The sequence below is a fragment of the Lepus europaeus genome, chromosome 21 (genome assembly GCF_033115175.1).
Source record: "Lepus europaeus isolate LE1 chromosome 21, mLepTim1.pri, whole genome shotgun sequence".
Classification (NCBI taxonomy): Eukaryota; Metazoa; Chordata; class Mammalia; order Lagomorpha; family Leporidae; genus Lepus; species Lepus europaeus.
This window is the reverse complement of record NC_084847.1, coordinates 3,772,690-3,790,384: the sequence shown is the minus strand read 5'-3', so window position 1 is coordinate 3,790,384 and position 17,695 is coordinate 3,772,690. Positions and strand designations below refer to the sequence as shown.

The window sequence follows — 17,695 nt, the reverse complement described above, 5'->3', positions numbered from 1 at the left end:
CCAGGGCACTCAGGGCCCCCAGTCAGGGGGTGCACAAGGCCCGGCACGGAGGGCGGGGCCCAGCGCGTGCGGAGGCGGCCCGGGCGTCCCCGCCCCCGGCCCTGCGGGAGCCCCTCCCCGGAAAGGTGAAGCACCACCTACCCGGGGAGCGGCCGCGGAGCGAGTGGCCGCCGGGCGCCCCGCCCCCGCGAGTAGTGCTGGGGTGCCGAGGCCGCGCAGCACTCGGGGCCGCCCGCCCGCGCCGCCGCCGCTCACCTGCACCCACAGCCCGCCCTCGGTGCGCGCCGGCCCGCCCGGCCCCCGCCGCTCCCCAGCGCCACCATGAACTCACTCTTCAGGAAGAGAAACAAAGGCAAATACAGCCCCAAGGTGCAGACCCGCAGGTGAGGCGGCGCGGGACAGCGCCGGGTCCCCGAGGGTCCCGGGGCTCACGGGTCTGGGAACCGAGCCAAGAGTGTGGGACGCGAGGGGTCGCTCGGCCGGGAGGAGGATGGGGTGGCATGGGCGAGCGCGTCCGAGGGGACACCGCTTGTGGCCCCCGGGGTCCCCGGAGCGCAGGGGGCCTAGCGGGCGGGGAACTGAGACGGGGGTACCGGAAACCCGCGCCCCCGGGCTCTCCTGTGTCAGGCTGGAGACTGCGGCCGCAGGGGTCCCGAAGGCCGGGTCTAGAGGGGTGTGCTGGGCCGGAGAGCGGAGCTGGGCTTGGAGGGCGCACACCTGCGGGTCTCGGAGCTCGCACAGGTGCTCCTGGCGTCGGGCAGGCTGCCGGTGGGGGTGGCGCGGGGGCGGGCCACCTGCTAGGCACTTCCCCGCACCTGCCAACCTGCGCTCGAGAGTCCCGCCCCGTCCCGAGGCCCTGGTGCGGAGGGCACAGGCCCGGCACCCTCTTGCCTGCCCGGGGGCCGCCGGGCAGAGCGCTGCGCGGTGGCTGGGTGGCGTCGGGCCGCCGCGGCCCTTTCTTAGGGGTGTGGCTCCTTCCCCGCCCCCTCCCCCAGTCCCGAAACTGGCGGCGGCTCTGAGCGGCGGGTTCCCAGGGAGGCCTGGGAAGGGAATGACATGTCTCGATGTGTTTGCGCGCACAGGCAGCCCACGTCCGTTTTGATAAGCCGAATGCATTCGCTTAATAACCGGTTTGGGGAAGTCGGGGCAATTCTGAGATGAGGGAGGGGGAGGGAGTTGGCCCTGCCAACGGGGTAGGGGCTTTGGGTACAGAGCTGGAGGCAGGCGAGGAGTCGGTGACGGGCACAGCCTCCTGGCTTGGGGTCCCCACTCCTCCTGCTGCCCAGTGGAGTCCCTGCAGTGCCGGGGTGGCTCCTTATCCCCTGCAGCCCTCTGATGACCCAGTGCAGGCAGGAACTCCGGGCTCCCGCGCCCCCCCCCCCCCCCCGCCGCCCCTGCCATCAGCCTAGGCCGACCTGTCTGACAGGTGCAGGCAAGCCTGGCCCTCAGTTTCCTTCCGTTCCAGCATCCTCAGACACCCCAGGAGTCTGGGATCCCACCCACCCCATCCCATAGCTCCCATTCCAGCTGTTTAAAGCTCAGAGGCATTCCCCCACCCCACCCCCGCCCCAGTTCTCCCCTCCTGTCTGTCACAGCCCCAGAGGCTGGGCAGGGCCCTGCGTGCTGTTCCTCCCTGGCCGTCCAGCTGGCTCTCATACCTCTCTGGGGTCCCAGCCAGTCGATGCGCTGTTCTCTCGGGCCTTGCACAATCCTGTGCTCTGTGCCAGCCCCACACAACTGTTCTGTCCTCGCCACCACCAAGACCTCCACACCTGCAGGCACCCCCACTCCAGGAGCTGGGCCAGGCTTCCCCTCATCCCCTGCAGCCCGCGTCCCCAGGGGCCTGGGCTTGGACCTCACACGCGTTAGAGTGAGTCGAGGCAAGCTGGGAGGGAGGCACCCCATCCCGCTGAGTGCATGGGGGCGAGCACTGGCCGCTCCCTTGCTGCGCTCCTGGCCAGAGGCAGCGCCCTCTGTCCTTGGCTTGCAGACCTCGGCTTGGAGGTGTCTATGCAGGAAGCCTTCCTGGTTCTCTCCCAGGGTGGAGTGAAAGACCCTTGGTGGGGTTCCCATGGCCTTGTGTTACCTGGCACTGAGTGGGATGGCAGCCCTGTGTGGGGCCGGGTCTGCCACATCCTCTCCCAGCCCTGTGCATCCCTCTGCCAGGAGGTGGGGGGGGCAGCCCTGCACCCCAGTCTCCATCCCTTCAGCCTACTCAATGCCTCACCACCCCTGTAACAAGCAGCCCGGGTGCACCTGTGGCTCTAAACTGTGTTCTTTCACCCTTAGTTTTCTGGGGCTCTCTGCCATTGAGATTCAGCTTGGCAGGGCGAGTGGGAGCTCGGGCCCAGGAAGCGGGACTCCCGGCTCCTCGCCCTGGCTTTGCCACTTCCCCAGACCCTTCCCGATCCTCAGCGGCGAAGAGGACAGTAAGAATCTGTCGCTTGGAGTCTGAGAGCAGCCTTGCCCTGGCACACAGGAAGTGCCCAGGTCAAGGTTGTCATCACATCCCAAGCCGGGGCACCTCCCGCCGCGAGCCCCAAGCCCCGTTAAGGAAGCCGCCCCTCCCTGCCAGCTGGGAGGGCCAGGACAGGGTGTGAACCCGTTGCTCCTGTCACCCTGGTTCCTAATGACAGGTGTGGGAGCAGGTGTTCACACCTGTGATAATGACAGGTCCCAGGGAAGCGTCCTGCAGGGAACTGGCTCCCACCCTCCCGGCTGTATAACCTGGGACGGTGTTGGTCCTTCTTAGACTGTTCTCCCACCTGTAGCCCAGTGCCTGCCCGGAGTGCTGGCTGAGGGTTAAAGGAACGGGTTGAACGGGGTTGAGGACAACAGGCGGCTGGGGTGATGGTAATTAGGGACTTGTGTGGAGGTGGTGCGTGGGGCTGAGCTGGATGCCGTGGTGGGCAGGCTGAACATGGAGGAGACACTGACCGCTGCCTGCCTCCGAGTTGCTGGCGGGCACATCAGGGCGAAAGGCTGAGGTTAAGCTCACATGCACTGGTGGTTCCCTGATCCTGGGGACTCATGGGTGGGGCTGGTGGGACACACAGCAGGACAGGCTGGGTGTCCAGGCCAGCTGTCCTTGTGCTCTGTGACCGGGCTGTGCTGCCAGGGTCAGCAGAGACCAAGGAGGCTGTCCCCAGGGCAGGGAGGGGTCTGACCCATCCTGGCCAAGGAGGGAGGGGCTGAGATGTGGCTCTGACGTCAGACTGCCCTATGTGTCTGTTTGACACACCAGGTGAGCTTCCCCGTCAGCAAAATGGGACCCGTGGCGCCCCCATGTCCCCAAGGGGGTCCTGGTGAACACCCAGCAGCCTGGCCGCACTGCCCCCCACCTGGCAGGTCTTGCAAGATGGTGTAGCCCTAATGGGAGGAATCCTGCATGAGCAGCAGGGCCCCTGGCTTTGGGGTGCTGGCAGCCACCCGGGTACCCTGGGCCTCTTGGTGGTTAGAGCGCAGGGTTTGATGTTAGCAAAGTGTGAGTTCCAGCCCCAGCTGCGCCTCTGCTTAGCTCTGTGACCCTGGGGAGGTCGCTTCATGCCTCTGTGCCTCAATTTCTTCATCTGCGAGATGGGCGTGAGAATAGCAACACCCCACCCCCACCCCGCGCTGATGAGGCAGCAGGGTGGATCTAGAGCTGCCCCGTGACTGCTATGGGTGCCCACGGCACTGAGCCCAGAGCTGGCTGGGCAGCAGACACACAGGGACACACACATGCTGAGGATCAGCGAGCATGAGAGGCAGGAGCAATTTGTGGGAGGGCTGTGTCAACAGAACCCATCCCTCTCTCCAACCAAAAAATCACTGTGTCCCTCGGTCCAGCACCGACTGTGCGCCCGTTCTGGTAGCATGTCCATCGGCCAGGGGTGTGTGTGTGTGTGTGCGCGCGCGCCCCTTGCCCAGAGGGTGTCATTGAGGCTGACAGTAAAGGCACTCCCCTGGCCCCACCCATGCTGGGCCGGTGGTGGCTGTGTCCGGGGACGGCCCCAGGCCCCCAGGCAGCTCCCACGTGCACCGGCAGCCTCCTGTGCCCCTCTGCCCACTCTGGACAGGAAGTTGCTTCAGGACAGCTGAGCCCTGCCTGTAGGAATGGCTACTGATGGGGGCTCAGGCATCCTTGGGGTGATCCTCTGGGGACAGGGAGGCGTGGCCCTATTCACACCCTTTGGGCAGCACCTGAAGATGTTTGTGTGTGGAGGAGGAGCCCAGGAGGGCCCTGGGGGAGAGCTGCCGTTGGGAGCATCTCCAGGCTCCTGGTCATGCGGGAAGACCCGGGGTTCCCAGAGCACGGCCTCTCTGCTCCAGGTGGGGCTGTCTGGGTGTTGCCGGAGCACCTGCCACCTTCCCAGCCTGGCTGGGCTTTTGCCGGTGTCTTCTGTGTGACAGGCCCCAACTCTGGCGCAGGAAGGACCTCTGCTGGCCCCTCACCACCCCACAGAGTGCCAAGTGCCCTGTCCAGTTAGGTTCTCACCTGGGATAGCTTCCTTGGCTTGAGTGACAGTTTGAATCTGGACCTCCAGCTGCCCCTTCGTGACCTCTATCGCAGGATTTTGTTGTTGGGCCTCAAATAAACTGTTGTCCATCTGGTCCCTGGAAGAGCTGTGAGATTCAGGAATCAGGAAGGGCCCCCACCCTCCCGAAACAGGGGCTGGGCTCCCAGCACTGGCTGCCTAGAGAAGTTCGGTGCCCGCGTTGGCCCCTAGGTTCCAGCCTGGCCTTCTCCTCTCTGTGGGCCCCCACTCCTCCCAGGCCCCGGCATCTTCCCCACAACAGCCTAGTCCCTTCTCCCCGTGGCAGCCAGGAAGCTCCCTGAAACATGCGACCGTGGCCTGTCCCCAGCTCCTGAACCTCTGCTCCACATTTCGCTTTGCTTTCAGGCCCTGGGAGCCCTGCCCCGCCCAGCGGGAAGGCCTCCCCTCACCCTCACCTCTGCACTGCCAACAGCCGGCCATGTGGCCTTCGCTCTCTCTGTTCCTCCTGCCTGCGGTGCCCTTTCCCTCTGGGCTCACATCTCTTGTAGGGAGCCACCCTCCACCTCACTGCTGGGGCAGACACCCCCCCCCCCCCCCGTTCTATTGTCTCACCTGCTCTTTTGTCTACGGTGGCCAGATGGGGCGGATGGATGTCTGTGTCCTGGACATGGGCTGGTGCTGGATGGGTGGATGGAGCAACCCTGTGGGGTCTGCTAGGAGACGCCCCCTGCCTCAGCTTGTCCTGGGAGCTCGCACTCGCTGTGGGGCTGCCTGAACCAAGGCAGGGTTTGGGGGGATGGCGTTCTCCCTCGTGACCCCGTCTGCTGTGCAGGCATCCGTGTGCGGGGTGCTGAGCTGCCAGGGAGAGGCAAAGCCAGGAGGGCTCCTGGAGGAGGAGTCCTCTGAGCAGCGGAGGGGGGGGTGAAGCGAGAACATGGCCGGGATGGCACCGGGCTGTGACTGCATACGCTGACCTGTGCGAGCTCTGTTGTGCGAACCGCCAGCTTCGAGGCGCACAGAGCAGTAACGCGCCGGGTGCTGGGTGCAGCCGTGCACATGTGCCGAGCCACTGAGCGTGTCAGGTGACTTAGGTGGATGCCGGCAGCTCCGACCACGTCACCCTTCCTCTGCGGGGGTTTGAAGGGGTTGCCGGGGGAGCAGGAATCCACGGGACACTCGCAGCGTGAGCACCTCGGCTGCAGCCTGGCGGGACACGCGGCTGATTCTTTCTGCGTGTTTGAGTCAGTTGTGAGTTTGTAGTTTTTAGGTGAGTGGTGGGACAGAGCGGGAGCACTGGCGGGGGTGGAGCCCAGCATGGGGAGGAGCCCCCAGGGGAGCGCAGTGCCTGTGTTTCTGGGTCCAGTCTGTAGCAACAGAAAGGGGCTTGGGAGGACAGGGCCTTGGTGGGAAAGGGGCTGAGGCCCGAGGAGCAGGGACAGAGGGCCAGCAGCCGGCTTCCAGAAGGTTCTGGGAGAAGCAGATAGAAGTCTCAGTGAGGAGGCAGCTGGGGAAGGGACAGGCTCTGGGGGGGGGGGGTGGAGCGTGCAGCCACAGCTGCTCTGAGATGCCCCTCGGAGTCGGGAGTGGGCAGAGCAGCTGGCAGGGGTCTGAGCTGGCCCTGGACAGGGGACTCTGGTCTACACTGGGCTGTTTCTCGAGGGCGGCCACTCCACCACCGCTGGCCGTGCCCTAGGGTGGGCGCGGTGGAATCCACGGGTCCTGGCTGAGCCAGCTGCCTGGGCAGGGGATTCGGGCCCACACCTGCAGGGTTTCCGCTTCTCCCTCTTGAACGAGGCCTTTTTGTTTTCGGCTGAAGGCTGAGGAAGGATTCTGAGTTTGTGCCATAGTAGTGCAGCTCCAAGCCTGCTGCCCCCAGTGGGGACCTTGACTTCCCAGCTGTGAACCAGGCCAGCAAACCCCGTGCTACTGAGGGGAAGCTGCGGCCCACCGGCACGGACCCAGGGCCTGGGGGTGACGTGGAGCGAGCCTGGGCAAGGGACCAGCAGTGCTGCCTTCCAGGCCCGGCCGTAACGCCTGCTGGCTAAGAAGCTGTTCCCATCCCTGGCACATAGGCTCCTATACCCACCCCTACCCCCGTGACCAGCACATAGTAGGTGCTCAGTAACCATAGGCAGTGGCTGTGTTGCCCGATCAATTGATCTGGGGTTTATGGGGCAACTCCTGTGCTGACCCCCTGCAAGCCTTCCTTCCTCTGGAGACCAAAGGGTTCGTCCTTCTCTGGCTCAGCCTTTACCTCTGTGGTGGGCCAGACCTTCCCAGCCCTGGCTGCACATCAGAGTCACTGGGGGAGACTTAAGGCCCCTGCCAGACCCCCATCCCAGGCCAAGGAAGGCAGAGTTCCCACGGGGGCAGCCCCAACATGCACAGGGGTGGGAGCCACGCGCCTACCGACGGCCGTGCTGCCTCCTGCATAGGGGTTCTGGATCGGCTTTGTGTTTCCAGAGGTGGTTACCCAGCCTATTCTGCACCATCCTCTCTCTCTTACCTTCCCGTGTTGCTGAGTTTCAGGTGTGTGTCTTTTTTTTTTTTTTTTTTTAAGATTTATTTTATTTACTTGAAAGAGTTACACAGAGAAAAAAGGAGAGACAGACAGAGAGAGAGAGAGGTCTTTCATCCACTGGTTCACTCCCCAGTTGGCCACATGGGCCAGAGCTGCGCCAATCTGAAGCTAGGAGCCAGGAGCTTCTTCTGGGTCTCCCATGCAGGTGCAGGGCCCCAGGCACTTGGGCCATCTTGCACTGCTTTCCCAAGCCATAGCAGAGAGCTGGATGGGAAGTGGAGCAGTCAGGACTCGAACCAGTGCCCATATGGGATGCTGGCATTACAGGCAGTGGCTTTACCTGCTACACCATGGCGTTGACCCCAGGTGTGTGTTTTAAAATGGTGGACGTCTAGGGAGGGTGTGTTTCGATGTTTACACTGGAGAGTCTTTATCTTTTAGTAGAAGATTTTAACTTCTTTGTATTTATTGCAGTAATCGGTGTGTTTGGGCCCCTCCCATGGTGTTGTCCTGTTCACTTTGCTTTTCCTTTGTCTTTTTTCCTGCTGCTTATTGGATTGAGCCACGTTTTCACAATTCAAGTTAGGCTTTAATGCCTGGATGGGACAGTGGATGAAGATGCGCTGACCTAGGCGATCTGGAATCTGATGATGACAGTCATCGGGGTGTTTTTCTTCACCGTGCCCTCGGCCTCTAAGTGCTGGGCAATAAGGACTTAGTCATCTTCTGAGGCCCCTTCTGCAGCCCTAATTCCAGGTCTTGTGTTAGCTTGGGGCTCAATACGTAGGTGTTAAATTGAGTAGAATTTTATAACGTGTCAACAATTCGTATCTCGGGGCCTTGTTCATGGAGGGGGTTCCTGTCCCCAGGGCCTGTGAGAGAGGCAGGGAGAGATGACAGCGAGTGGTCAGGGCTGCAGCAGTCACTGGCATTGACCCTGTGACCCTGAGCATGCACACAGGGTGCTGTGACAGCCCTGCCTGGAGCAGAGAGGGGGCCCGTGTCACACACTGGGCAGGCAGGGGGTTCTGTCAGTGCCATGCCCTTCTGCCTGAGCATCCTGCGGGTGGGGGGTGGGGGAGGACAGGGCGGGAACCCTTGTGGTGGCACCTTGGGAGAATGACTTGGCCTCAGTTTACCACGGTTGATTGTTACCCAACCCCCGGGATTAAGTCAATCACCGCACCTCACCCTGTTGTCACATGCCCTGAAGTCTCCTGTTGCTTTGCCCACAGTGGGGCCAGTGTGAGTACCGACGTCCCCCTTGTACCGAGGAGGCTTGGGGTCGATCCCGGTTGCAGCTCTGTGGCCTCGGGCGGTTGCTTAACCTCGCTGAGGCTCGCTTACCTTCTCGCAGGAAACAGGGCGTGGGAGTCACTGCTGGGTTCTTGCTCTGTGCAGCACCATTGTTCAGCCCCCAGCCTCCGTAGGCCTGGCCCCCTGCCCCAAGGCGAGTCAGTTCCTGCAGTCTAGGGGTTGAGGGCCTACCTGGCGGCCCAGCGTCTCTAACGATGCCGACGCCACCGGGGCTGGGAGGATTCAGCCAGTGGGCATCTGGTGGGTGCTCTCGGTGTTGTTGCCACTCAGAAGTCACTTCCTGAGCGCCTACGGTGCGCTGCTCTTGTGCTGGGGACTGGCTGGGAGCCTGAGCCTTCGCTCCCTCCAGGCACTGCTTAATGAGGGTGAGCAATGGGACCCTCCAGCCCCAGAGATCAGCCTCCCAGCAGACCTGGGAGGCTCCCAGGGAGCCCTGCCAGGCAGGCCTGACAGCAGAAGAGGTGCCGGGCCAGGCCCCTTCTCTGGCTCCTGGCAGGGGTGTGTCTATGTGCATGCCACACATTCCAGCACCGGTGCCCGCCCCCATCCAGAGTTAACCCAGAGAGAGGATGGAGGGCCAGACCATGGGGATGGACTCAGGCCCTGTCTCCACACACGGAAGGAGAGCAAGGCCAGGCTGGGACCCGACAGGGCATAAGGCCAGGTGGTGGCAGGCACACACCAGGGTGTGAGCGCGTCCCAGAGTGGTGGCTGCCCGGGGAAGAAGCTGGGGAGCAAGGCCAGCCCCCACCCCACAACCGGCACTGCCCCGAGGCAGGGCGGGTGGGCGGGCGGGCTGTGTGTCCTGTCCTGGCACTGCGTGCGCAGGCGCCGTACCCCACTGGGCGCAGCCGGGAGCCCTGTTTGTGTCCTCATGGCAGGTATGGTGAGCTAAGGCAGAGGCATTGACTCAGTGTCAATGCCTCACGCCTGGGGCCAGGCGTGAGGGAGGCACACAGGTGCTCTGAGCGCTGATGGCCGTTTCCGGTGCCTTGGAACCCCCTGCTGTCTGCTGTGCCAGCCTGGGACCCCAAGCCACGCAAGTTGGGCTTAGAACACACTCATACATGCCGCACACATGCCTGTGCGCTGGCTATGGAGGGTGTGAAATGAAGAAATGAGCGTATTCTAGGTATGCTAAGGTGAATAGAATCTAAGAGTTAAGCTCTCGGGCGTCTGTTCATTCACGTGACTATGGGAGACTCTGACTTAGAAACGCGGCTGGCGCTCTGTACTGCGGGCCTTGAACACAGGCCCCGAGCCCCACTCAGGGCCGCAGCCCGCCCGCCGAGCCTGCCGTGTTCACATGGAGGGGTGGAGCCGAGCAGGTGCACCACCTCACTGCAGGTGCTCAGCAGCGTTGTCCCATGGTTGGCGGGCGAGCTCTGCCGGCGCTGTGGACAGAGCCTCTGAGCCCTCAGCAGACGGCCACGCCCAGAGTGCTTCACGAGGGCCACCTCCTTGATGGCTTCTTCCCCCCACTTCCCAGATGAAGAAACTGAGGCACAGAGGGGCATCGTTAGAGCCTCTGCAGAGCCTTGCCTGGGTTGAGCCGCGGCACGGACTGTGCTTTGTCCCCTGAGCCTGGCTGCCTCAGTTTCCCCACCCTCGCTGAGGCAGAGTAGAGGAGAATGGGCAGCTGTGCACATGGTGTGGACCGGGAGAGCAGAGGGCACCCGACTCCGGCAGCTCCCCTCCCTGTCACTGCTGGTGGAGGGCTGGCCGCTGGGGACCAGGGCTCCCCTCTCCCCAGCTTTCTCTCGTGTCGTCCAGTGCACTGCCAAAGCTCTGACAGTGGAGAGCGGGACGGCTGTTACCTTGGACCAGGCAGGAGGTAGAGACGTTGGCTGGCCCAGGTGGAGGAAGACACAGAGCGGGGGAGGGGGGAGAGAGGCTGTTCATAGGTGGATCCAGGGGACAGTGGGGTAGGGCTCTGGGGTGGCTTCTGGGGTTCTGCTGGAGTGACCGGGTGGATGAGGGTCCCCCTGCCCTCTGTCCTGTGGCTCCGCTCCTCAGAGCGGGGGAACCAGCCTGTGCCGGTCGCATCCCTCGACCTGTAGACTGAATCTCTAGCCTGAACCCAAGCACCGGCCTGGGCTGTGCATTGCTCCCAGCTGGGCCTGGGGGTCAGTGAGCTGGGGTCCCGCGCCCCCCAGCAGCCTCTTCACCTGTGCAGGCAGCCACCTCTCCCACACATGCTGCAGGAGAGCTCTCCAGATACCGAGGTTCCCCTTGCAAGCTGTCCAGGCCCGGGCAAGGTGGCACTGGCAAGGCAGAACCACGGTGTCTTGGCTTGTGCCAGCATCTCTCTCGCCTTGTGCTGGGATCATTGTGACTGACGTGGGCAGCCCAGGTCTTTTTTTAGCTCCTGGATTGCAGAGGGTTCTGACTACAGGCCTTGGCTGCTGGCTTTTAAATTTGCTCCTTAAGTGGAGCCAGTCCTGCGTAGTGAGCCCAAGTTGAAGAGCAGCCTGGCTTGCTCTTGAGGTGCCATGACACCTGCTGTCCCCGTTCCCCCCAGCCCTGAAGGCACGGGCCGTGATGCGCCCATCTTACAGATGGGGACACTGAAGCTCAGGGGGCTAAGTGATTGACAGCATCCTAGGAACAGAGCCAGGATTGACACCCAGGCCGTCTGACTTAGGTCTGCGTGCTCTTGGGCACTGGCTTTGCTGTCCTTGGGTGGGGAGCCAGTGTCCCCCGAGACACTGGGGTGTTCCTGAGCCTGTGTGGCGTGTCGGGAGCCACCTTTGTCACCAGCCCCTCTGGCCAGCATCCTTGTGGGTTCTCCCATGAAACTATGGGCATTCCTGGGCCTCACCCGGGCTCACACAGAGCTGGCTCCGAGTCCCAGCTGCCCTCCTGGCTGCTGGCCTCTGAGCTGTCAGCTCCTCCCCTGGGCAGCAGACCCCACGTCATTTGTGGCTCCCAGGCCCTCCCCCCACCCAGAGCTCCTCTGGCCCAGAATTGTCCTAGGGACACAAAGAGGTACCTGTTCTGGGCTGGAGGCTGCAGGCTCAGACCCAGGAAGCTCTGGTCCACTTCTGTCCCCAGGTGGCCTCCTGGCCTCCCTCCCTGTTCCAGGAGAAGAAAGCAAAGGGTGGTTTCAACAAAAGCAGCCTGGACCTGCTGTGACACCCACCGGGCTCCCAAAACCCACAGGGAGCCCTTGAGCCTGGTCTGGCCTGAGCTCATTTCCAGGACTCTCCAGGCTGGGCCCCCAGCCAGGCCCTGCCCCCTGTCTGGTCTCCAGCCAGGCCAGGGCCTTCTCTGGGCCTCAGCACTCCACCTGTTCTCTGCCTGCCCCCTGTGGGCACCCTGAACATTGCTTGTCACTGACGGCATCAGCTCCTCTCGGGATTGGCCAGAAACCCTGGGAGCCGGGAAGGAAACCTGTCTCTACGCCAGTCTGTAAGCGGCGCCGACTCCTCCAGCCCCCGCCCCCTGCCCCCTGCCCCAGTGTCCCCTCTCTGCTCCACAGCCCCTCTGCTGTCTGCTGCACCAGGCGCAGGCCCTCAGGCTCCCCGTCTTCCAGAACCCTCACACTTGGGAAGCTGCCTGGCCAGGTGCTCTGTGGGGCAGCCCTCGCATGGGCCCTGTCTGCTGGGTCCCCGGGATGAGATGGGACGTGCGTCCTTGGGAGGGAGGTCGTGTCCTCCCCGGTGATGGCGTCAGCCACGCCTTGATGCTGATACATCTTGGGGCGTTAACCTTGATCTCTGAAGTGATTGCTTTTAAAATCAACGTACCTGGGCCAGTGCCGTGGCATAGCACCGTGGCACTGGCAGTCTGTATGGGTGTCGTTTGAGTCCCTGCTGCCTTACTTCTGATCCAGCTCCCTGCTAATGCACCTGGGAAAGCAGTGGAGGACGGCCCAAGTGCTTGGGCCCCTGCACCCACATGGGAGACCTGGAAGAGGCTCCTGGTTTTGGGTCAGCTCAGTACCATTGCGGCCATTTGGGGAATGAACCAGCGGATGGAAGACCTCTCACTGTCTCTCTGCCTCTCCTCTGTAACTCTTTCAAATACATACATGAATCTTTAAGAAAGATATAAGGCCGGCGCTGTGGCTTAACAGGCTAATCCTCCGCCTTGCGGCACAGGCACACCGGGTTCTAGTCCCGGTCGGGGCGCCGGATTCTATCCCGGTTGCCCCTCTTCCAGGCCAGCTCTCTGCTATGGCCCGGGAGTGCAGTGGAGGATGGCCCAAGTCCTTGGGCCCTGCACCCGCATGGGAGACCAGGAGAAGCACCTGGCTCCTGGCTTCGGATCAGCGCGATGCGCCGGCCGCAGCGGCCATTGGAGGGTGAACCAACGGCAAAAAGGAAGACCTTCCTCTCTGTCTCTCTCTCTCACTATCCACTCTGCCTGTCAAAAAAAAAAAAAAAGATATAAATTAACCAAAAGAAATCAATGTACCTTAAAAATTTTCATGTATTCAAGAGGCAGAGAGACACACACAAAGCTTGCATCGACTGTTTTATGCCCACGGCAGCTGGGGCTGGGTGGGGGCCGGAGCCAGGGCATAGGAGCCCCATCCAGGTCTCCCACGTGGGCAGCAGGACCCCCACTTGAGTCCCGTGCTGGCAGGAAACCGGTGTCAGGAGCCGGAGGCGCGAGACGGCCGCCTCTTACCACTTGCTGTCAGGGCCCCAGGATAGAAGGGGATCTGTGCACAGAGCCCCGCGTGTGGTTTAGGGAACAGCTCTCAGGGCTCGTTTCGTGTCAGTGGGGATCTCCCAGGGAGGGACAGCACAGTGCACGCGTGTTCCGTGAGCACCTGGGTGCTGTTGCCACTGTGGGAGCCCCGTGCTACCCTGGGTGCTCCACGTACCTGTGTGTACCGGTGCTCTCTGTCACGCCTCCTGTGTGCCGGGCAGTTCTGGGCCTGGCGGAATAGCCCACCCGTGAACATAAACCGCCTCAAATCTGCTGTGGGGCCCCTAGGGCTGCTCTGAGCCCCACGCTGGGTTTTTGAAACCCAAGTTGTCTTTGAAACTTGATTTGCGTTTTGCAGAAGCAACCCTGACCCTCTCTCCCCGCACCCAGCCCCCAGCCTCGCCGCTTAACTAGGTCCTGGATTTATTGCTCCCATCTCACAGATGATGGCACCGAGGCTCAAAGATACCAGGGTCCTGCTGCTGGTCGGTGCAGGTGGGACGTGAGCCCTGTCCGACTGCGGATGCCGAAGTCTCTGCCCTGCCCGGCTGGCCCCTGCCCGACCCTGGGCAGGTGTTTGCTTCCAGGGCCCCGGGTTGCTCATGTGGGTAATGAGCAGGTGCGCCACATGGCTTCCGTGGATCCTCAGGTGCATCCAGTTAGCTTCTGGGGAGGAGAGGGAGGCTGGGTGTGGCCTCGGGCGCTGGGCCCCTCCCTTCTCTGTCTTACCCGGCTTGCCTGGTGGCTGCTGGCTGCGTGGGTCCCACGTCCAGCAGCCCTGGTGAAAAGCTGGACCAGCCGGGCCAGTTCCCAGCAGCCTGGGACCTGTGCCCCTCCCTGCGGTGCCCGCCCCGCCTGCATTCCTGAGCTCCCGGCATGCGGCTGCGGCTCTCGGGCTCTCATGGGGACATGCCGGACCCTTTGAGGTGTCCCACTTGGGGCCCAAAGCCAGAGGGTGAGGGTGCTGAGTCAACTTCGGGAGGCCTGGATTAGAATCCCAGCTTCCTGGCCCCGGGCTGCAGCCCAGCCCAGTGTCACGTGGCTTTGTGCCTTAGTTTCCCCAGCTGTCCACCAGGGAGGACGTGCTGAGCCCTGGGCAGGGCCAGCAGCCCTCTCTCAGTGCCCACCTGCATCTTGTGGGTGTCCGAGAGGCACCCAGAGCTGGAGTGGTCTCCCTGCAAAACGGGCTGAGGCAGGACCACAGTGAGGGCGTGAGAAGCAGCCACAGACCCCGGCTGACCGGGCGCTGGGCTTGCTGCGTGGCGGCTCCGGCGTGGAGCAGCACAGGCACCAGGCAGCTCGCTCACCTGCAGGGTGCGGTTCAGGGTTCCAGCCACGTTAGAGCACTTTCATTCCGCCTCGAGCTGGTGCTCCCCAGCCCCCGGCGCCGTCGTGAACTCCCTGCTTCTACGGCCTTGCCCCTGTGGCCGTGTCACAGAAATGGGGTCCCTCAGCACGTGGTCTGTACCCAGCTTCTTCCTCTCTGTAGCATCCATGCTGTAGCACATGCCAAGGGCTTTGCTCCTCTTTTAAAAAGATTGGTTGGGGGCCAGCATTGTGGCGTAGCGGCTAGGCCGCCGCCGGTGATGTCAGCATCCCATATGGGCACCAGATCGAGACCTGGGGGCTCCACTTCTGACCCAGCTCCCCTGGAGCTCTTGGGAAAGCAGTGGAAGGCGGCCCAAGTCCTTGGACCCCTGCTCCCATGTGGGAGACCCGGACGAAGCTCCTGATTCTTGGCTTCAGCCTGGAGCAGTCCTGGCTGCTGTGGCCATTTGGGGAGTGAGCCAGTGTATGGAAGATACCTCTCTCTCTCTTGCTCTCTCTCTCTCTCTCCCTCCCTCTCTCTCCATATGTGTGTATAATCTGTAATTCTGACTTTCAAATAAATAAATCTTTTTTAAAAAATTGGTGAGGGCTGGTGCTGTGGCATAGTGGGTAAAGCCCCAGCCTGTAGTGCCGGCATCCCATATGGGCACCAGTTCAAGTCCCAGCTGCTCCACTTCCGACCCAGCTCTCTGCTATGGCCTGGGAAAGCAGTAGAGGATGGCCCAAGTGCTTGGACTCCTGTACCCATGTGGGAGACTGGGAAGAAGCTCCTGGCTTCTGATCAGCTCAGCTCTGGCCATTGTGGTCATTTGGGGAGTGAACCAGCGGATGGGAGATCTGCATCAGAAGTGGAGCAGCCAGGACTCGAACCCACGCTCTGACAGGGATGTGAACATCACTGCTGCTCCGCACGCCTGCCCTCGTCTGTCCCCGTCACTGGGGTGGGAAAGTGCCTTCCTGCGTGGCTTCAGTGCCGGCACTTTAAGACGTTAAATACCACTTGCTGGCAGCCCTGCATGACTGCCACCTAGAGTTGTCAGGGCCTGGACTCTGGGCTGGCCTGGGTTGGAGTCCTGGCTCTGCCATCTAATTGCTGTGTGGCTTTGAGAAAAGACACTTAACATCTCTGGGCCTTGGTGTTCACAACTGTAAAATGGGGACAATAATGTGACCAGCGTCTGCACCCTCAGGATTGCAGGGGAGACTTCGATGGGAGTGGGGAGCCTGATGCAGAGAGCGCGCCGGCAGCTCACGCTGCCCCCCAGCCGTGTAAGCTGTCAGCACCGGAGAGATGAGGCCCAGTTCCTGGCCCACACCCCTGTGGCCAAGGAGGGTGAGGTTGTAGGGTGAGCTCTGGAGGCTGAGTGACGCCCCCTCCCTGGCCCCTGCATCGCGGCCCCCTCCTCCCTGCAGGACATCTCAGAGCTCTGCACTTCGCGAGGGCCCTGACAGATGTGGGCCTCCTCGGGGTTCCGGGAGCTCCTGTCTGGGAGGGGCTGCCCCACAGTGAGTTGTGCCGGAAGTGCGGTCCGAGTCTTCCCTGGGAGCCTCCCAGCTCCTGGTGCCCAGGCCTGGCCTGGAGCAGGCTCTTGGGCGGGCTTTGGGGCACGGATGGAGGGCCCACGGCCCTGTGTGCTGCACCTGTCAGATGCACCTGTAGTGCCCGTCTCCTTACCCCTAGGCAGCAGTAGGGGCCCCGAGGACCCTGGAAGACCAAGGACACAGTGACATTCAGATTCCTGGGCCCAGCTCTGCAGACCCGGGGTCCGGTCTGTGCCCGGGAATCTGCGTTTTCAGGCTGCAGCGGGAAGGTCTAGGAACCCTGGTTTGGGCAGCATCGGTTTGCTGGGTTGGCAGGCCCCCTCTGCCCAGGCCCCCCACCCCGCCAAGGGACACCCCCCCGCCCTGCCTCTTCCCTGGGGAGCCCAGGATCCTCTGCTCCTTCCGAGCCCGGCCGGCACCACCTGGTCCGGGAAGCATACGCTGACCTTGCTTGGCCCCTGGTCCGAGGGCTCCCGTGAGCCCCTGCGCTGTGCCTGCCCAGTCTCCTGACTTTCTGTTAATACTGATTCCCTCGCTGTCTACACGGTGAACTCCCAGACAGGGAGGCTGCGTTTGTGTGTGGCTCTGGGCCTGGCACACAGCAGGTGCTTAATAAGCGCAGGGGAACCCATGCAGAAGGGCCCTCAGTAGAGACTGGGAGGAGCTAGGCACTAATCCTGTCACTGGCTGCTGGGCAGCATTGGCCGAGTTGCTTTCCCTCTCTGGTCTCTGTTTCTTCCTTTGTTTAAAGAAGCAATGGAGGGGCCGGCGCCGTGGCTCAATGGGCTAATCTTCCGCCTTGCGGCACCGGCACACCGGGTTCTAATCCCAGTCGGGGGTGCTGGATTCTGTCCCGGTTGCCCCTCTTCCAGGCCAGCTCTCTGCTGTGGCCCAGGAGTGCAGTGGAGGATGGCCCAGGTGCTTGGGCCCTGCACCCCATAGGAGACCAGGATAAGTACCTGGCTCCTGACTTCGGATCAGCGTGGTGTGCCAGCTGTGGCGGCCATTGGAGGGTGAACCAACGGCCAAGGAAGACCTTTCTCTCTGTCTCTCTCTCTCTCACTGTCCACTCTGCCTGTCAAAAAAAAAAGGCAGCAATGGAGAAGGGACCGGATGGTGATCCGGAAAGTTCCTTAACAATTAGTGCCAGCCTTTGTGCGCCCGGCACAGCCTCGCTCCTGGTTGGAACAGCCCGCCTGGTCGGAGAGGTGCTGGTGCTCTCCCAGCTGCTCTGTCCACCAGCAAAGCAGAGCCACTGAGTCGGCCACATCACGCAGCCAGCCAGTGGCCGATGAAGGCCAGGCCTTGGACTCAACAGCCAGTTCCCACAGTCCTAGCGACCAGGATGTGTTTCCCAGAGGGGCTGGGATGTGAGGATCCAGGGGTGGGGGTCGGCAGGGGGGAGAGCACCTGGAGACCCCCGGCCAGTGCCGTTCCAGCTCCAGGCCTCACTCAGACTCCCTGAGCACACCCAGGAAGGGGGCGTCGGCTGCACGCTGGCCCGGCTCCGGCAGCTCTGACTCGAGCTGGGAGCAGCTGGCCGAGTGTCTGGCTCGAACCCAGGGCCACGGCTGCGTTGTTCTGTTTACAGTGAGAGCTTCAGGTTTTCTGTGGGACCAGAGAGAGCACGTGCTACTCTTCTAAGTATATTTACTTAGCCCCCCAAAAAACAAAGGAGTCTGCCCCAGGCTCATTGACCACAGCAGGGGGCTTCTCGCTGGCCCAAAGGTGGGGATGGCCCAGGTGCCGCTCCCCAGAAATGCACACGGGCAGAGCCACAGGCAGGCAGCCTCGGGCCAGCACAAAAGGCCACACACGTCCAAGTCCATTTGCATAAGGTGGCTGGGCG

The 17,695-nt window shown here is 62.5% G+C and overlaps 1 protein-coding gene across 1 annotated transcript in view; it reads left to right on the top strand.

Moving 5' to 3' along the window:
- Positions 1–240: 240 nt before the first annotated feature.
- Positions 241–17,695, top strand: part of PPL (periplakin) — a 39,320-nt gene continuing 21,865 nt past the window's right edge. The window contains exon 1 of the mRNA XM_062180457.1: positions 241–383. Within this exon, the coding sequence (XP_062036441.1) occupies positions 322–383 (62 nt within the window). The 5' untranslated portion in view covers positions 241–321. The remainder of the gene's footprint in view (positions 384–17,695) is intronic.